At 36.6% G+C, this 21,581-nt stretch overlaps 2 protein-coding genes across 2 annotated transcripts; both read right to left on the bottom strand.

Annotated features, from left to right (window-relative positions):
* Nucleotides 1-1,770: 1,770 nt before the first annotated feature.
* On the bottom strand, nucleotides 1,771-3,278 carry LOC125494013 (uncharacterized). Its single transcript, XM_048637511.1, has 2 exons — nucleotides 2,413-3,278; nucleotides 1,771-2,299 (listed from the first exon to the last, which is right to left on the bottom strand). The coding sequence occupies exons 1-2, from the start codon at nucleotides 3,276-3,278 to the stop codon at nucleotides 1,771-1,773; spliced, it is 1,395 nt and encodes a 464-aa protein (XP_048493468.1).
* Nucleotides 3,279-9,808: 6,530 nt separating this feature from the next.
* Nucleotides 9,809-12,592, bottom strand: LOC104897249 (pentatricopeptide repeat-containing protein At3g49240, mitochondrial). Its single transcript, XM_010684091.4, has 2 exons — nucleotides 11,988-12,592; nucleotides 9,809-11,489 (listed from the first exon to the last, which is right to left on the bottom strand). Exons 1-2 carry the CDS (start codon nucleotides 12,484-12,486, stop codon nucleotides 10,009-10,011), a joined length of 1,980 nt encoding a protein of 659 aa, XP_010682393.2. The 5' UTR covers nucleotides 12,487-12,592; the 3' UTR covers nucleotides 9,809-10,008.
* Nucleotides 12,593-21,581: the final 8,989 nt, after the last annotated feature.

Below are 21,581 nucleotides of genomic sequence, written 5' to 3'. Positions count from 1 at the left end.
TTGAACAAAAGACAATTTCCTAGAAGTAAGAGGAATCCCCAAGTATCTAAAAGGGAGTTCCCCCACTGGTAGATGAACAGCTTCTGCCAATAGTGCTGCTTCAACCTGAGATACTCCAGCCACATACAAACAGCTCTTATCCACACTTGCTTCTAGCCCTGAAACTTGTGAGAAGCTTTGGAAGGCTGCCATGATTTTAACAATGGAACTCATATCTGCTCTTGCAAAAAGTAACAAATCATCTGCAAACATTAGGTGGGTAAGGTGGATTTTTTCACACTTAGGGTGAAAATTAAAGTCAGGGTTCAACTTAAGCCTTCCCAAACACCTACTCAAATATTCCATACAGATGGCAAACAAGAAGGGAGAGAGAGGGTCTCCCTGTCTTATGCCCTTTTAGCTTTAAATGGCTTAGTAGGGATCCCATCAATGAGCAAAGAATAAGAAGCACTTTGCACACAAGCCATTATCCATCTAATGCACTTATGAGCTAGGGAACCCTAGCTCCCAAAGCATGCTTTCTAGGAAAGTCCATTCTACAGAATCATAGGCTTTCCTAATGTCCACCTTGATAACACATCTAGGTGAGATATGAGCTCTCCCATATCCTCTGATTAGCTCTGTAGCTAGTATAATATTGTCTGCTATATGTCTTCCAGGAATAAACCTAGATTGAGCTTGGTTGATCACCTCCCCAATTACCTGATGAAGCCTGTGAGTGATAACCTTGGAGATGATTTTATACAAAGTGGTACAGCAAGCTATAGGCCTATAGTCTTTGGCATATCTTGCATCTGCTTTCTTGGGCACCAGAGTAACTGCAGTTATGTTTACAGGACCATGAAGATGATCATTTTGAAAAAAATTCTAGAACAGCTGCAATAACATCATGTTTAATGACTCTCCAGCATTTTTAAAAAAAATAGGGCATTAAAACCATCCATTTCTGGGGCTTTGGAATCCTCAATATCCCACAAAGCTCTCTCAATCTCTTGTGAACTTACAGGCTGGCTTAGAATCTCTTGGGCTCCAGAACTCAGCTTAGCACCATCTCTAACTGTTGGGAGATCAATACTAGGTAATTCTCTAGCACAAGTACCCAATAATTTCTCATAGAAACCCACCAACTCCTGTTGAATATCAACTTTGCTATTCAATAGCACATCATTCTCTGTATAAAGAAGGGCCATTTTATTCCTTGCTCTTCTTACCTTCATTGCAATGAAAAATAGCTTGGTGTTGGAATCACCTTCCTGTAACCAAGTTATTCTAGATTTTTGTCTTATAATACTTTCTTCAATTCGAGACCAATATCTCAGCTGCTCACCACACTCTTTTTCTTCCTGCTGCACCCTCTCATCATGTTGTATTTGAGGTAAATTCTGAATAGCATCAAGCTTCCTTCTATAATCCTCCACCTTCAAGTGTGCTTGAGAATAATGGTGAGAATGAAGATTCTTGAGAGCCACCTTCACCCTCTTTAGATTACTCCAGACAAGTTTCATTTTTGTACCTCTCATGCCCTTCTCTCCAAGCATTCCTGACTTCCTCTTCAAAATTCTTATGCTCACACAATATATTATTAAACCTGAAAGGCCTGCTGCCTTCCTCTCTTGCAGCTTCCAAGTCTAGAATCAAAGGAGAATGGTCTGATACTCTATTGGGTAGGTAATTGACTTTCACATCAGGAAACTTAACCATCCAGTGAGCATTCACAAATGCTCTATCTATTCTACTAGCAATTCTATAATTCCCGGTACCTTTATTATTTCAGGAATAATAAAAACCCATACTTGGTGCTTCAATTACATTCCCCCTCAGAACAACATCTTCCAGATCTTTAGTTTCAGCCTCACTCACCATGGCTCCATTTATTCTATCATCCACCTGATATACTGCATTAAAATCACCAATAATAATGCAAGGTCTGTCACAAGTGCCTATCACCTCCAATAGTTCACTCCATAGACTCTTCCTATCATTTATAGTATGCAACCCATACACACTAACTAAGGTAAAATCCAGAGTTGCATCTATGCTAGTAACCTCAGAAACCATAACCTGCTCTGATTGCTTCACCACTCTCAAGTGAACCTCAGTAGCTTGCCAGTCCACCCACATCCTTCCTCTAGGGGAAGATGTATAATTGCAACACCAACTCCAATAGCCTCCCAACTTTCTCTGCACTTTTATCACATTTTTCCCTCTAACTCTTGTCTCCAGCAAAGCACATACTGTAATTTTCTTCTTAGCTAGGAAATGCTTAATTTCCTTTATTTTAATAGGGTCATTCATACCCCTAACATTCTAGGATCCCATTATCATTAAGACAGATAAGGGTTTGGTCCCTTAGCACCTCCAGTTCTCCCTGGATCCTGAGTAGCACTCTAATCAATCATTCTAGAAGCATACATTGCTTGCTTTCCTTTATCCTTAGTCTTCCTAGTTACCACTTTCCATCCACCTTCTGCTTCCATTTCCTTCTCTTGCTCACCCTCTTTTGTCACTACAGGTGTCTGAGTAGGGGTAATTAATTTGCTAGGATCTACCTCAATAACAGGACCCCCACCTAAGTTAGTATCTACTGCTAATGAGGGACCCTCTGCATCACAATCACCCTGAGTACCTGCCTCAGCAACTTCCTGAATCTGAACCACTTTATCTTTCTTCTGCACCCATTGTTTTTGTGGAATTTTTTGCACTCTATTTACCTTATTTTCGCAGTTGTGTCCCACTGCATTACACTTCTTGCAATAAGCTGGTAACCAGTCATACACCACTTGCTGGACAATAGTCTGACCATTAGGGTCAGCTATTTTCACCACTCTCTTCACCTCCCTAGTAACATCCATCTCCACCAAAATCCTTGCAAAAGACACCCTCAAAGCCTTTGAAGTGCATTCATCAGCATATAAGGGGACCCCTATCAGACTACCAATTCTACTTAATGAATCCTCACTCCAACAGTTCAAAGGAAGGTTAGGTAATTTTATCCAGATAGGTATCACCTTCAGCACATCATTATGAAAGTTAAAACTTGTTGTCCATGGCTTGACAATCATAGGCTTTCCATAGAAAAGGTGAGGGCCTGCAAAAATCACATCATCCCTACCTTCTCTACTACCCATTTTGACCACAAAATATCCATCTTCATGTTTAAACATCTGAGGTTCATTCCCCAAATTCCAGTTAGCCATAATAAAGGATTTTAGTGCTGTAAGTGTTGGGTTTTGGCCAACAACATACACTATCACCGCATTCATCCATATTTCATTCATTTTATCTACCTCAGATTTCTCAAGTTTAGCAATAGATTATCCATCAACCACAGTGGGTGCAACAAATTTTAATCCCATACCTCTATCAGAAATTTTACTCTGAGCTGTAAAGGCCTTCCAGTTCTGTCTTGCTTCTTCTCCAAAAACAATGCCTGCAGCAGCGTTGGCCTTAATCGATTCTGGCATCGTAACATTTGAAGGACTCAAAGTTACTGTTCCATTCGTTTTCTCTTGATCCACAACTACTATAGCTTCCTTAGCTTGTTCAGTTTGTTCAATAGGTTGTACCGACGCCGGCGACCCATTTTCCGGCACAGTTGCCTTCTTCTTTCTCCCCATGGGAGCAACTTGGTGCACGATAGCGTTTTCCCTTATCCTACACCAGGGCGCTTTCTTAGAGAGAAAGTTTTAGGTTTCACTATAGCTTCCTTCCCTCATGTTTTACGAACCATGGTTTATTTGTATTGGATGAGCTAAAATGATGTTATATTGGTTGCAACTTTGACGGAATGTGTGTGTGTGTGTGTGTGTGTGTGTGTGTGTGTGTGTGTGTGTGTGTGTGTGTGTGTGTGTGTGTGTGTTTAGCTTCTATTTCGAAGGTGGTGGTATTAAAGGCAGACATATTTGTTACAGATCAAAAATATTCAGTTGACTTTGTTGACTAATATTGACCATTGTTGACCAATGTCGATTAGGAGTTTGACCAGTGTTAATCAAGACGAATGTTGACTAAAGACAAGCGAGACTTAGCATCTCTTGGATACTACAGTCTAGCGATAAAACATAAGCGCCAGAAGGGAATATGTAAGAGATGGCCCATTTGTAGACGGCCCAATACAAGAAAGCCCATGAAGCATCAAGCGACCCAGGAAGGAAGCTTGGAGGGAAAGTATGTTAGGATTCAAATACGGAAAAGGAGCGCCAAATAGCTGCTATCAGGAGATAACTGTCACAACTGCTCCACGATCTTCATCATCCCAGGTCTATAAATAGAGGAAGCCGAATCATCATTAAACACATCAAACACACATCAAACAAACACTTATCTTTTCGCATTTTACTGCTTTCCTTAGCCGCACTTGGCTTAGCAGCCAAGTATAGTGTAGTTTAGCTTAGCTTAGCGTAGCGTAGTTCATCCTTATGGATCATTAGCGTGCTATTATCTTTCCCAATTGTGTAAACATGGAGGTAATTATCCTTCCTTGTCATACAGTTGTAGTCTAACTCTATCGTTACTATTTAATGGATGACTTTTGTTTCTCTTCATCTTTGTTTGTCCTAAGCTTCAGTTTCATTCCACAATAGGTATTATTCCCTACGTTTTTACCTTCTTAACTTCTTCTACGATCTTAGGAGCCATTTTTACGTTAGCAAGGTTAACTATATAATCAGTAACCAGAGGGGCGGCCCCTTACCGAACCAAAAAAATATTGCGCGGTTGACTTGTTGGTGAAATGCAAAATCAGCTCAACGGGTTTTTTGGCGACCACAGTGGGAGAAAATATTGTACAGTATCATTTACTTCTCAACCATGGCTCCTAGAAGGTCCACTAGAAGAGGTGGTAATCAAGAGGATGATAATTCATCCGATCAAAATCTTGAAAATTCACTCGAGGATCTTGGTGATTTAGAAACTATTCCACAAGAAAAATCTATTGAAGATCTTGCTCCTCCTGAGCAAACCGAGTCTCAAGTGCAAAGACTGGACGGTTTGCATCTAAACAGGGGAGAAGATCAATCCCTTTCATCCAAAGGCTTACTCAATTCAATATACACACAATATGTGGATATTGTTACAAGCCTGATGGAAGATCTGATGGAAAATCATAGGGAGCAGTTCAATAACCTCCACCGTGGTATGGTACATGAGACTGCTAGGGTGGTAACCGCTGAGTTGTCCTTGTTGTCCGACCGAAAGTTTCGGTCAGACCGTCTGATACAATACTTTCACTTGTTTCAAATATGATTGAGTAGTTCATTTCGGGTTTAGGGGATCCATGATCAATTATGAAGGGATGTTTATAACGTATTGATATTTGATGATGTTTGTTGATTTCTATTGGATGTATTATCTCTATTCAATCTAATTTGGCCATATTTGATTGTTATAGTATTGCAATATTAAGTTATGCGCCGAAAGGTATAAACTTGATATTAAGGCTAGTTTCAATAGGTAGTTTTGGTATTACTAAATTGCGAGAGCCTGTTAATATCATTCTATGGTTGATTTCGATTCGAGTTAACAAACCAACCTGTTTAACTGCATTATTAATGATTGATGGTTGTATTTCATCCTGGAATTATTGTTCATTGGTGAACCCATAGCCTATGCTTTTTATTATTGATATTCTTAATTTAGTTATTGTTCAGTTTAGCTTAGTAACCAACAACACTCGTTCCCTATAATCTAGATTTGATTGACAATTAGGAAAAGCACACTATTTTTCCCTGTGGATTCGACCATACTTCCCTGACTACTATTTGTTAGAGGACTTTAGCATTACTTTTGATTAGGTGATACGACTTTAGCATGTCACCCTTGACCCACTGTCGATAGTTTTCCGACCAAACGACACTTTACATGAAGTTCTCATCCCAATCTCGGACCCCTTTATTGTGCTCCCCATGGTGTAAAGTGTTCCACTCTTTGTCCCACGAGCTATGATCATAGCTCCCTTTGACAATCTTCCAAGAAACACCATCAAACACAACCTTGTAACCCGATGTAGCAAGTTGGGCTACTGATATCAAGCTTTTCTTCAACCTTGGGATGAACTTGACATTCTTCAACTCCAAAGAGCCACCATGAGTGACTTTCACACTCACATTACCTTTCCCCATGACGGCTGCCTTGCCATCCGCAAGATAGACCTTTTCAAGTTTTTCGGATTTGAAATTTCGAAACAACTCCTTGCATGGTGAGGAATGATGAGAAAAACCCAAATCCAAGACACATGATCCCGAACACCCAACCAACTCTTCTTGATCATCCATGCTTACCATCAAAGCATCGGAATCGTACTCCGAAATCAAGTTAGTTGATGCATCTTCTTCATCATCACTTTCTTGAACCTTCTTCTTCCCTTTCCCATTCACTCTCTTAGGACAATCTCTCTTTAAATGTCCTTCACACCCCCAACAAGTAACACTAGCCCTGCCTTTTGACTTACCCCCCCCCGACTCCGATTTTCCCTGAAAGTTCCTCCCTTTTCCCCTCCCTCTACCCTCAGCATTGTATGCTCCAAATGAATCTCCACTCTCCTTCCTTCGAATGCTCTCTCACTCAAAATCAGATCACGTACAACATCATAAACCAATTTTTCTTTACTAGAAGAATTACTAACAGCAGTTACTATAGTTTCCCAAGCAACAAGTAAGGAGGACAACAAAATTAGGGCTTTCACTTCATCCTCAAAGACAATACTAACTGAGGATAACTGACTTATTATTGAATTAAATTCATTAATATTTTCAGCAGCAGAACTACCATTATTCATCTCTAAATCAAATAAACGACGCATCAGATATACCTTATTCATTGCCGATGGCTTCTCATACATCTCTAACAAAGCTTTGATGAATTCCGTCGTTGTTTTGATATCCTTGACATTAAACGCCACAGTCCGAGCCAATGTCAACCGCACCATCGCTAGTGCCTGTCGATCGAGTACCTTCACTTAGCCTCTTCAATGTCATCTGGCTTTGCAGACAAAAGTTTGATACAGATTCTTTTGATATAAGATGTCTTCTATTTGCATCTTCCAATATCCAAAACCTGTTCCATCAAACTTCTCAATGCTGATCTTTGCATCCTCCATTGTTAATTATTCTAGATCTAGACAATAATCCAACCTAGCTCTTGATACCACTTATAAGTTCTATTAACTATCAATCTAGAAATAACAGCAAACAATACTAGAACAACAAATAACAAAGCAAGAAAAAATACACAAGAACTTTTACGTGGAAACCCAAGAACTGGGAGAAAAACCACGAATATTCACTAGGAATCAATGAATGCTCAAGAAAGATTACAAAAGCGCTCAAGAACTCTCTCTATAGCTTTCTCTCTATCTAATATGTGAATAATAATGAATAATACAATAAAAGACGTTTTAGGGCATCTATATATACTCCTCCTTGAAAAAAACGCGTTTTCGGAACGAAACCGCACAAAAGCACCCCCACCCGATCGGGTCGGGCGACCCACACCCGATTGGGCACTTAACGCCAAGACATAAACTGCTTCGGGCCCGAACGGGCGAATGATGCCTGCGTCGTTGTTCGTTGATACTGCCCGATCGGGCGAGGAGGCCCGATGCAATCGGGCAAAACGCAAAAAACGCATGTTGCTCACTTTCGTTGCGGGCCCGATTGGGCTCCCTTACCCGACTCGATCGGGGTGAACTCTCAATCTGCTTCGTTTCGACGCATTTCTTATACGCAACCTCATCTCCACACCCCATACACCTCCATTAGCTCTATATGACGCCATATACCCAACAAAGAAAGCAACAACTAGAAGTATATGAACAACATTATCATCCAAGTCGTGTTCCACAACCATCACAACAGCCCATGGCAGGTGGGATGTGAGATGTGTAAACAATTCTTCCTTAGGCTAAGATGGTGAAAATTGTGATGCCTACACAAGCAAAACCAATCGCTTTAGTCGATTCCACAAAAAAGAAAAAAGATTACACACATGCACACAATCCCAGATCAGATTCTCTTTGGAAGGTAGACTTAGCAAATGGGTTATAATCGCTTCAGCTTCGAACTGTGGGTGTGCCCTTATTTGGTTTGGTTCGCCTAGTACAAGTGCTATTTGGGTCTGGATCAGATCAATTTCCTAGTGCTTACAAGTGTAAGAACGCTTTAAGGAAAGCTTCTGATGGGAAAAAGTAAACAGCAAACTGAAAATATTTTTTATTTGTTTTCAATCTCTAGTAGGGTGTCTTATGATACCTCTCAGATTACACATTATTAGGCTGCTGCCTGCAGACCACATTTACTAAATAACATCTTCTATATCCTTCGTAATATAGTAGATAAAAAAAACCTAATGGCTCACTCTGTCCCAAACATCATACAAGTTGTAAGCCTATATATATGTAAGAAAGCTGGTCTTCACTTAAGAGCAGATCCAAATACCAACAATCTTCAAAAGTGAACCATTTTGGTTTAATTCACAATTTCCTTGTGTTCTAAAACATACATACACATCCTGCAAAAAAGCAGTGAATCATAAAGACGCTGGGTGATCATAGCAGCTTGATTTCTCAAAGGCATAATATAGTGCCAGATTATAGAAAAAGAACACAGTAGTGTCAGATAATTATTTCATTATCTGATATCTATTGACTCTCATACAAATACAACACCAAAATGCCTACCCTTTCAGATGTCTCCAAATGGAAGTCACAACTCACAATAGTGTCGAATCAACAGGAAACATCATTATAATGGTTGTTCATCATCCATCAACATAGTACAAATTCTGCCCAAAATCTAATTTACCCAATTAGCAAACCATTTTTCTCTTCAAACTGATTTAAATGTGAAACCAATCTAATTTATCCAGCTGCACATAATACTCTGCATGTTTTACAGTGTGTGAAGAATTAATCACCATGTCTAGAACGAAAAGAGCAAGTTCTTTCAACTTCCTATCTAACTTGCATAATCTCCTCAATGTATCAGCTCCGTGTCAGTAAATGCAGAAATCGACATGCAAAGTTGTTCACGGAGCTTCCATCTGAAACCATATTTACTTCCTCCAAATCATGCATATTGATACCTACATTTAGTAAGGCTCCTCAGCTAAGGGATGGTGATGTGAATTTGAAAAAAGAACATGCAGCTGAGGCCTGAGTGTGATATGTTTCACTTGCAAGCGCACCAAATAATCTAGAGAGCTACTGTCTCCCACTGCTGCTCATCGGAGACTACTAATTTGATACTTCAACTGAACCCCTAACATACTCCCACCATTAACCATCCCATCAAAAAGTAACAAATAAAATGTATGGTGAACATTCAATTGCGGTCAGTTTTCAGAGAATAAGGGGAAAATACATCATAAGACCACTTCTAATTTGCTGTATTTGACCACTTCTGATGCTTCTAGTTGTCCACTTCCAATTTGCTTTTTGTTATTCAAGGTAATATTGAGAAGTTAACATTTACACTAACTAAATTCAGAAAGCAGACTATTAGTTTGGGATGAACCAAAATCGAAATGTGGACAATCTTTTGGGGCAGAGAAAATAATGTTTTTAATCCTACAGAAGCCGTCAGGGATCGGGATTGAATAATTAGATGTATGTAGTACCACTCACTACATTTCAAGTTTTTTCATTCATAATTTTCTTATTTTGTATTCAAACTATACAGTATATAGATGGTCATCTGCTTTTAGATATATAGTTACAATGAAAAAAAAAAATCAAGGATCTAGCACAAATATATATTGCTAGTCCTAAACTCCTAACAACAGTAGACTAGAGCGGCACCGCAAGGGAAGCATATACTCAAGTCCAATTAGGTTCAACTAATGAGGTAAGCAAGCCAGAAGACATGAAGTTTAGTCAAGGATAATAGATGATCTAATCAGCAGCTAATATAGTTCAAAAAGATTACATTGAAAAAGCTATAATATTTAAACAATAGGGACAGAAGGGAACTAAGGACCTTTTTGCATTGAGGAGTACTTTAAGATCGTGAAACATTAAGCAGTAGCCTGCGCAGAGTCAACACTCTTGAATGCCGATTCAGCTGCTGAATTGCCTTCTATTACTGTTTCCGCTGTTAATCCTCCCAAAGCGGATGCAGCAGAAGCTTCTTCACCAGCCTGCGCTTCATTGTTAGATATTGTACCCGCACTTCCAGGGAGAGCTGTAGATTCTTTGTCATCTTCCTTGTTTCCAAACAACTTAGATGGAATTAAAGAAGCAACTGCGGCTCTGGCACTCGCCTTGGCTCTTTCTGCTTCTTCAATCTCCCTTCTCTTAGCTTCTTCTTTCTCTTTCTCCTTCTGCTCGATAAGCCTGTCCAGTTCCTCCTCTTCTCGCCCGTGACTTTTCAACCCATCTTTGACAATTTTGTGCATATCTTCATTAAGATCAACACTTTCTTCATCCAACATATCACCAACAATCTTAAGCACATCATCCACCTTTCCAACATCACATAAGGCCTTAAACATAAACTCGTAACTAGCAGGATTAAACTTGAGCTTCTTCACCATCAAGTCAAAGAATGACTTAGCCTCATCGATCTTTCCCACTTGAACTAATCCTTCAACCAACTTGTTATATACAGCTAAATTAGGCCTTAAATTTGCCTCAATCATCTTACTGAAATACCCAGCCGCATCATCTGGCCTATTTTCCTTAAAGCATGCGTCCATCAACAAACAATAAGTAACTTCATCCGGATTAATTCCCTTGTCACTCATTTTTCCACAGAGTTCCTCTCCTTCCGGTAGCAAACCATTGTTACACAACTGTTCAATGAGATTATTAAATGACAAGATATCAGGACTGCAGTTCTTCTCACCCATACTCATAAACACATCAACTGCTTCCTTAAACTTCCCTTCTGCACAATACCCATCTGCCATCACATTGTAACTTCCTAGATTCACAGTCAACTTCCAAGGGGGATTATGCAAGCTTTTCATCTTCTCAAACAACTTTAGTGCTTCTTCAAACTTACCATGCTTAACAAAAGCATCCAAAACTAAATTATACGCAATATCATCCATTTTTATTGTTGAATTCTCCCCCATAACCTCATCAAACACACTAATTGCCTCCTTCTGCATCCCCTTCAAGAAATACCCTTTCATCAATGGCCCATAGATGATCCCCTTTGTCACCTTGCCACCCAATTTCTCCATCAATTCCTCATAAATCTCCAAAACCTTGTCCCCATCCTTATTCTTAGCACACCCATTCATCAGATAACCATACACAACAGCATCCGCATCAAACGCCCTTGACAACATCTCATCCTTGATCTCAATTGCCTTCTCAACCTTATTATTATCAACCAACCCTTTGACCAAAATCCGGTACGTAGTTGGTGATGGGTCAAATGGTGCATCCTCAATCAACCTCTTATAATGCTCAAGAGCAGTATCAGGTTTCCGGCACTCACAATACAGAGTAATAAGAAGATTATACGTGATTATATTAGAGCCAATACCTGCCCAAAGACAATTACTTGAGCAACTAAAGATAGGACCAAAACACAAAACAATTTGAACAACGTAACATAATACACATAAAGAACATCAGCATACTATCTTAATCTTTTCATATCACCCTCACTTGAAGAAACTTGACATCCAATATCACTCTTTTTAACAAACCTAGTCAATTGTGTCTTGGTAATTTCAGTACATTTTCTTTATTAAATTAGATATATGCAACCCTCGATAACAAGCATTATATACATTTCCTAAATTAGTATTAATTTCAGACTTCTAAACAAAATCACTCAGTCAATTAGCGTGGTACTAATTCCAGTTTTAGCTTCTTAAGGCATATAATTCTAACACATTTTTCACAAACATGATCTCTACTAGATTGAGGCCAACAAAAGCGGAATGTAGGCGTATCGATTTCGAATTGAATTGGTAAGTACATAATTATACAGAATCACATGAAACGAAAAGCCGAAGCGATAAAATAAGATGAATACCTGCTTGAGTAATGAAGCGGTGAAGTGACAAAAAGTCGGAGTAGCGGCTTTGGCGGAGAAGAGCAGCCATAACAGCATTACAAGTGAAAATAGTAGGACGACAATTGGAATAAACAGAATGGCGAGTATATAAAGCAGCTTCATCAAGATCATTCTCACGAATTAGCTTCAGAATTTTATTGTGGCAAGCGAGGCGGGTGCCAGTGAGGGCAAAGACGTGTTCGGGAACTTTCGGAGCGTTAGGGTTAGTGATCGGAGCACGGTGTTGTTGTTGTTGTTGCTGCTGATGACGTTGAGGAGAGAGAGGGGGTTGCATACGGACTTGGCGGCGGCGTTTACGGCGTTCGGTGGCGATATCGTCGGCGGTGGCGAAGGAGAGGAGGCGGCGGAAGGAAATGAGAGGTGGAGAGTGAGGACGGAGGGTACGGTGGTGGTAGGGAAAAGAGAGAGGGAGGGATTTGACGCGGTGGAGGAAGGAGGAGGGTTTGGAAAGTGCCATGGTTGAAGGAGAGGGTTTTGTATGGGTTTATGCACTGATGGAGTTTTAGCTGCCTAATGGAGAAAGAGAGCAATGAGGACTCAGGAGAAGGGTTTTGTGGAAGAGTGGGAACGTCAAAGGTGGGGATATGGCATGTGGGATGGGTGCGTTATGCGACCTCGAAAAATTGAGTCGGATTTCCTATTCAATACGGATAAAAATAAAATAAAATAAAATTAGAAATATATATCTTAAAGTTTTACACTGACATGCGTCAAAATTGTAAGTGTAACAATTAAAAAGAAACGGAGGGAATAGTAATTAATATTCATGAATCCATTTTTGTTTAAAAAAAAATGTGAGAAAATGGAAGAAAGGAAAGGAAGAGAACGGGAGGGGAACGAGTTCCCTTATTTGGATGACGGTTTTGGGTGGAAGCAGAGGGAAACAAACAAGTTAACTTGCACCCTTGTCAAAGAATGCAAGTTGTTTATTGCAAGATATTGTGCATGAAAGTAGTCCTTTGTTTTTGTTAAATGTTGGTGATAATTTTGCTCAAAGTAATTTTAAAAATATGGGCGGTAATTTAATTTGCCAACTAGGAGCCCACATTCAAATTTAGCAATCTGACTTATGTGGACCTGGTCCACGTACACTAAAATTAGTGTGAACCAGGCTCACGCACATGAACCAGTACAAACTACTATAATACATATAAACCCACTATATTATAAACATTAAAAAAAACTCAGATAGACCCGTGCACACTAACTTAGGGTGCGTTCTGTTCAACTTAAAAAATTAAGTTTCAGGTCCAATAAGTTCAGATAAGTTCAGATAAGTTCAGATAAGTTGCAATAAGGTCTAATAAATGCAATAAGTTCCAATAAGGTCTAATAAGGTCCAATGAGTTCCAATCAGGTGCAATAAGTTCCAATCAGGTGCAATAAGTTCCAATCAGGTGCAATAATGTCCAATAAGTTCCAATCAGGTCTAATAAGGTCCAATAAGGTCCAAATAGTCAATGCTTAATAAATATTTGTATTATTGTCCACTATTTTGTTATTCATAATTTCATATCACTATTAGCGGATTATGTTATTATTAGAATTTTAATTAAAGTACCACAATGATTATATAGTATTATACTTGTATTAGTGTCTATTATTTTATTATTTATTTCTATTATGTCTATTATTTTATTATTTATTTGCATTATGTCTATTATTTTATTATTCATATTACTATTAGCTGATTATGTTATTATTAGAATTTTTTATTAAAGTACCACAATGTATAGTATTATACTTGTATTATCGTCTATTATTTGATTATTCATATTGCTATTGAATAATATTATAATCATGGTCAAATAATTAAGGTTAACAGTAATAATAATAATAATAATAATAATAATAATAATAATAATAATAATAATAATAATAATAATAATAATAATAATAATAATTACAATATTTTGCAATTCGTCTTTAAATAACTAGAGATAACATGTTTTCGTTTCTAATAACTATGAAAGATATAAATGTTATCAATTGATTGCTTCATTATCATCACTGGAGTATCTTTCTTTATCGGAGTATCTTTCTTCATCTTCTACATCATCCTCTTCAATCAATACGTTTTCTTCATCAACAGCCAACCATATTTCATCTGCAATTTTCGCCCGAGTTGAAGCTACTGTGACTTTGAACATTTTTTTCTCTTTCTTCTAGTAACATTCAAATAAATGAAAGGTGAAGAAAGCTGAAGAAATGAATGAAGGAGTTGTTGTTAGCAATAAATGTTCAGCTTATTTTCATTGATTAGGAAAAGGAGAATCAGGCCCATAATCAAGCCCTTTACAATGAAAGTTCACTGCCTTTTGCTCAGCTTAAATTAGTAACTACTAGTATTTTATAAAATTAATTTTTTGATTTTCTACTAGTGTTTTATAAAATTAAAACAACACTATTAGATATATTAGTGATGAAAGTTATGTATAGGCAAATATATAAATAATAATTTTTTTGTTAAATTGATTATCATAAGAGATAATTAATAATCATTATTTTTAAAGGATGAATTATAATAATTATTATTCCATAAAAAAATTTTAGGGGTAGTATTTACGTTAGTGGTAATATTTATGTTATTCATGGTCAATGTTTTTGTCTAATAAGGTCAAATAAATTTCAATCAGGTCCAATAAGGTCTAATAAGTTTCAATCAGGTCCAATAAGGTCTAATAAGTTTCAATCAGGGTCAATAAGTTCCAATAAGGTCTAATAAGGTCAATCAGGTTCAATCAGGTCCAATAAGTTTCAATCAGGTTCAATCAGGTCCAATAAGTTGAATCAGGTCCAATCAGGTTTAATAAGTTCCAATAAGTTCAATTTAGGTTCAATAAGTTCAGTTCAGATAAGGTCCAATAAGTTCAGGGCCAATAAGTTGAATAGAACGCACCCTTAGTGTACACCGGGTTGGTAAGATATTAACTTCATATAGTGAATACTACAGAGATATAGTGAACTTATATATAATATAGTATATTTTATTAACGAAAAACATAATGTGAAATTATATGCAATATAATAGAGGAATTAATTAAAATATTTTAACATACAAGAAGATCTAAGTTGCGTAGTATATATCATGACATATGTTCTAACATATGGAATGATTTAGTTTCTCCATGATATAATGAGTGTCTAAATGATATAGTGAGTTTCTGCTTGATATAGTGTGTGTTTGAATGATATAGTAAGTTTCTGCATAATGTGTTTCTGAATGATATAGTAAGTTTATGTATGATATAGTGTGTGTCTGAATGATATAGTGAGTTTCTGTATGATATATTGTGTGTATTTGAATGATATAGTAAGTGTGTCTGAATAATATAGTGAGTTTCTGCACGATATAGTATGGGCCTGAATGATATAGTGAATTTCTGCATAATATAGTAGGTTTTCGCATAATATAGTGGATTGTTAAGTAATGATATGTTGTTTTGCCTAGTGCACACTAATGTTAACGTGAACCGGGTACACACAAGTTAGATTGCATAAACATATATATACTATATAAGAGAGAAATACACGATATCACAAACAAATAAACTATAACACAAAGAAACGCTATTATAAATAAACACTATAGCTCTTGCAAAAAAAAAAAAAAAAAATATATCACAGAGAAAGACACTATGCCACATACAAACTCACTATATTGAGACTGATATTATTATCATAATCTTCTATAACAGGTTTAATAGCACAATCAATTATATTACATAGAAACACACTATATCATTAACAAATACATTATATTAGAAAGAAATACACTATATCACAAACACTATATGACACAAAGAAACATTATCACAAATAAACATACTATAGCACATAGAAACATTATACCACACACAAACGCACTATATCAAAACTGACAATATAATCCTAATCTTATATAACAGGTTCAATTGTACAATCAACTATATTAAACAAAATGAGAACTTGAAGAGAAAGAAAATGAAGTAGATATGAGAGAAATACTAAAAAGACAAGGAAATTTGAGGTGAAAAAAGACAAAATAGTAAAAGTTGTAATCATTAAAACCTACATAATATCTATTGGGTGCATACTAGTTAGTGTGCACCGGGTTCAAACGAATTTTTTTGTTAAGTTGTTGTTCCTTCCATTATTAGGAATGACGTTAGTTCACAGTATCAAGATACTTTGTGTCTTCGAAGGTTTCTTAGTAGGTTTACTTAAGAGTAGAGGTTAGTCTATAATTTAGACAAAAATAAAAATAAACCGTCTCCCCGGCAACGGCGTCAAGATTTCACAGGCTAAAGTCGTATCACCTAATAAAAAATAACCTAATGTCCACTAACTAGTAGTCAGGAAAGTCAGAATCGAACCCATAGGGAGATAGTTGTATTATAGTATCTAAACTCTAATATTATTATACTAACTAAATCAGATGAAAATGGTTGTGTTACTAAACTAAGCAAACAACTGAATCAATTAATAAAGAACTAGGATTATGGATCACTTAGCATACAATTTGAGAAACCAGGGGCGAATATAACTACTTAATAAGTCAATTTATCCATGACACATGTAATTTCTCTCGAACATGGTCAAGGATCACTCTGCCTAATGATTGAAAGTGTATACGTTATCTCTCCTCTCGAAGCAGATTCAACATTGCAATATTGGAAATACAAACTAAGCCTAATTTATAAATATAGTATGAACAATTCAACAATATGAAACAATTAAAATACGAGGCAATTAGACTAATTTATCAATCTCTCATTGCATACATAGATCCCCACACTCCTAGAAATAGAACTACTGAATCATATTTATGAAAACAATAACAAAATCAATATAAAAACTCATACTTTGAAACATTGCAAATAACTAAGAAATTAATCTAATTAATAATAGGAAAAGCAATAAAAGAAGATTACCAAACTGAAGAATTATATTGAACTTGCCAATAATCTAAAGGTTTGATCTTGAATCCAAAGCGAAAAGCAATAAACTAGGGTTCTTGAATTACTCTATAAAGAATACTATGAAAAACAAGGGCTAAAACAAAGATGAATAAAAGATATTCTGATTTAGCTATTTATACTCCCCCTAAAACAATTAGGAAAGTCTTATAAAAATAACGCGAAAATCATTAAATGCGTGTGTCGAGTTAACCGTCCGATCGGGCCAATCATGCCCGATGAAACCAGGCTCAATAAATGCATCACTTCCCAAAATAACCGACCCCCAATGCAATCGGGCCGCCTAACTATCCTCAGCAGCGCACACAACAACACTCTTAAGCACGCCTGATGCAATCAGACCGAACGGCCCGATCGAGCTTCAAGAACGAATAACGATAGGGTGAAAGCACCCAATCGGGCCCGCAACCAAATTGATTGTTGTCTCTCGTGGGTGCCCGGTCGGGCTAGGCCGCCCGATGGGACCGGGCCTGACCACTTTTCTTTGTTGTTTGGTGATCGAGATATAAATGACACCGAGCTTTTAGCTGGCCAGAGAATCCTGTAATTAAGAGTCCTGCAACTGTTTTAGCTAACGTACCAAATTGGCTTTTGTGAGCATTTGAAGCCATGGTCATTTGTTACAGGAGATTTAATATTTGCTGTTCACTCATGCCATCTATATTCCATTCATAGATGGGAAAGGCATTATATTTTGGTTGAACAATTGTGTTAGGCTGACTTTTAACTTGGAATTTGCTAGAACTTATAGGAATAATATCAAGAGGTCCAATATTTTGCCAAGAGAGTTTAGCTATTTCATGTGTTTTGTCATGGTTGGGGCTAGCATCAGTATCGATGTCGTTACCTAGATCTAGGGTGATGACATTATTATTCTAGATTGTTTCTTCCTCAACTATTGGTGAGGTAGAAAGTTCAGCCCTGCTAATTTGATCTTTGATAGCTTGAAGAAATTCAGTTTCGAAGTCATGACTTCTTTTTATGCCTTTTGCGAAATCCGAAATGGTTTAAAAATCAGATTTCAGAGGATCTTTTATGTATTAGTAGAGTCTAAACTTATCTCTGCTTTAAGGTTTTGTTTCTCAATTCTAGATAGTTACTTTCCTAAGTATTAAGGCTAATGTTTGTAAAATTATTTTGTAGGGCAATATTTTTTAGGTTTGTGTTGGCTTCTTCTTGAGGTTTATTAAGAGGAGAAGCCTCAACCTTGTGATCACTTATGGTGAAGGTAATTTGTTGCAATGGAGGATGGTCATCTTGAATAGTGCCATCTGGAGTCTCCCAGACGGGTGTTCTTTTGTTGGTGTTGACAGGTTCTATGGATTTATAAGGGTGTTCAATGTTATGGTCAAAACTATAGAGTTCAAACCAATCAAAAAATAAAATATTAGCTTTATGTTATTCTACAAAGTAATAGTAGCTTTCTTGGATCTTTTCTTGGATAACAATCGAAAGAGACTGGACCCATGCATAAACTTGACTCTATAGTTCCTAATAAAGAATCGTTCAAGTCTTTGAATCGTCGATCCCTCAGGGCCACAAAGACTGAGAAATTTAATCCCTCTTTTGTAAGATATTTTAAGCCTAATTGAACCAATCCTATATGAATGTATCGGTACCTGTAGGCGTGGATTTTCAATTCCTTTAACGCATACACGCGGTGTGAGTGCGTTTATTTGACTACCCCATTGTTAAGGTTTTATTAAAAATATGTTTTTGAAGCCGCCAACAATTATGTAGAGGAAGAATCATAAACCTAATTGGATATTGAAATAGAAGGGATATCTTAAGGACTTATCCAATGTGGATTTTCCCGTCTTGACTCAATACATAGTTAGGAACCAAAAATTTAGTTCGGAGGTGAGGGTACAATATAGTCAGGAACTATATTGCCCCATTGCTGGCCTCTACTAAATACCAATTCATTACAGATTTTATGCAGCAAAATAATCAAATAACGTAGCACCCTAAAAATAATTAATCTAGGTTGGTTCAAGAAACACATAAAAAGACTATATTTTTAGTGATAAGTTATTATGCAATCATATTACAAGTTTCCTAGCAATTTGAACAATTTATCTGAATTAATTAGAGCATTTCTTTAAGTCTTGTTTTAGCAATAATAACATGTGGGTGATAAAAATCATGGAGGACAATCGTCATAGCAATACATAAAAATAAAAAAAAAAACTATCATAGGGAGCTAGTATAATGTGTACAATACTTATAATTGCAGGAATATATTAATAACCTACATCATGAATATAATGTTAGTAACTTCAAGAAAATAATAAAAATAAATAAACAAATAAACTTAGTTAATTTAGTTGACCCTCAAAACCATACCATTGTTCGGGGTCGTTGATTTGTACGGATCTTGAATCGAATGTTATACAAGTCTTTGAAAAAGTTGTTGTTTTGTAAAGTGTTGCGATATATGTTTAATAAGAGGTTTTTAGTGTGTCGTTAAGACACCAAAAATTACTTTCCAAACAATATTTATAAAACCTAACAAGCAATTACTAAGAACGTAGTAAAGGCAAGTCAAGGGTCGATCCACAGGGAAAAAGAGACTAATTAAAGTCTATCAAGTCTAGACTACCTAATTAAAGGGTATTTGGGGGTTTGAAATGATTTGGTAACAACCACTAGCTAATATCAAAGAACTAACAAATAGAGCGAGTTAAAATATCAGATAGGAAGACACTAGAGTTAAGGTTACTAGTATAAATAAGAATGGACAATGATTGTTAATCCGATTGTGAAGCAATGGAGACAATTATGCAAGATTTAGTTTTCCTTTAAAATACTCGAGTCCTCTCTCGAATGGTCCTCAAGAATAATCGCTTAATCAATCAACTAAATCCCCTCTCGAATGGTCTTTAGTTAATTGATTAAGAGATTCGATAAATTCGGAAAACCCCTAATGAAGGATCCTCTTAATTTCTACCCAATATCTTGGCCTAGAAATTAAGTTGATTCTTGGGGATGATAAAAGAATTCAAAATTCAATTCAAGAACATTTGAATTCAAAATATCAAAGTATAAATGTAATGAATATCTAACCTACGGTCTCAAAACACCAAGATCAATGCATAAACTTCTTTAAAACATCACAATCACATCAACAAAACATTTAAAATCCTAATCCATACTTTCACCCTAACCCTAGATAAGAAACTACTCACTAATCATGAATTCTAAGCAATTAAACATAAAATCTATGACTAATATAAGGCTAAACATGATTAAGAGATAATTAAACTAATAGAAATAACAATTATGAGACTATGAGAATGAAGATCTAAAAATAATTAAGAACAAGAACAAATACGAAAAGAATGAAATAAAAACTGAAACTTCAAATTGAATTGAATGAAAAATACCTTGAATGTTATCGGAATCACAAACTATGATTAATTAATCTCAAATCTCAACAAAACTAAAGTGTTTATCTCTCCAGTATAAACCCTAGCAAATACTCCCTAAACTCTAGAATAAAGCATAAGTCCCAACTCAAAATAAAACGAAGGGTGCGGGCGCACCACAAGCAGTTGCGGGCGCACCTCACCCTTCTGCCTCAAACTTGGGATTTCTCGTCAAATGGTGAGGGCGCACCTTATGTCTGGTGCGGGCGCACATGGCTGTCTGTGTTTTGTCCTCTAAATCTGCTGAAGGTGCGGGCGCACCACTTGTATGTGCGAGCGCACCACTTGTATGTGCGGGCGCACAATTGTGTGCGGGCGTCTCCTCAAGCTCCCTCGGTTTCTCTAGCTCATACCTTAAGCCATATCTCGCAATACTCGGTCTCGAAAATAGCCATACCTGCAATGAAAATACGAGGAAATATGGTGAAAGCATATGTACTAGAAATTCGATCAAAATAGATCGAAAATCTAGCAAAATGTCACTATGATCAATCAATGATCAAGTGAAGAAGCACAAATGGAAATGAGGAGAAAAGAGGGAAGAAAAGAGAATAAAGAGGACCAAACTAAACCAAAAAGAGGTCATAAAATGCGTTAGAAACACACTTATCAATGTTAAGACCAGGAAACAAATATGTATGTATGTATGTATATATATATATATATATATATATATATATGTATGTATGTATGTATGTATGTATGTATGTATGTATGTAGTATGTATGTATGTATGTATGTATGTATGTATGTATGTATGTATGTATGTATGTATGTATGTATGTATGTATGTATGTATGTATGTATGTATGTATGTATGTATGTATGTATGTATTGTGGTCTAACATATACTAGGCGGTGAAGATTGGTAATATGGTTTATATTGATTAGGTGAATAGGTGTAAGGAGTGATGTGGCGCAGGGGGTATTGTGATAGTAGGATGGTGATAATAAAAAGTGGGTGTGATGGAGATGAGATCATGTGATCATGAATTGATGATGATGATGATGATGATGATGATGATGAGTGATGATCTTGGTGAAGGCTATGCATGAGATTTGTTCGAATGGCTTTGTGGAGTTTTGTTAGTGCGCCGAGTGTGTTATTTGAGGTGCATCGAAGTTGCTACGAGATAGAAGAGATTGTATTATATAGTGTACGTACG

This window comes from Beta vulgaris, chromosome 6 (assembly GCF_026745355.1).
Source record: "Beta vulgaris subsp. vulgaris cultivar EL10 chromosome 6, EL10.2, whole genome shotgun sequence".
In the NCBI taxonomy this organism is placed as follows: domain Eukaryota; kingdom Viridiplantae; phylum Streptophyta; class Magnoliopsida; order Caryophyllales; family Amaranthaceae; genus Beta; species Beta vulgaris.
Note: the sequence above shows the minus strand (reverse complement) of the source record. Positions and strands in the feature narration are given on the sequence as shown.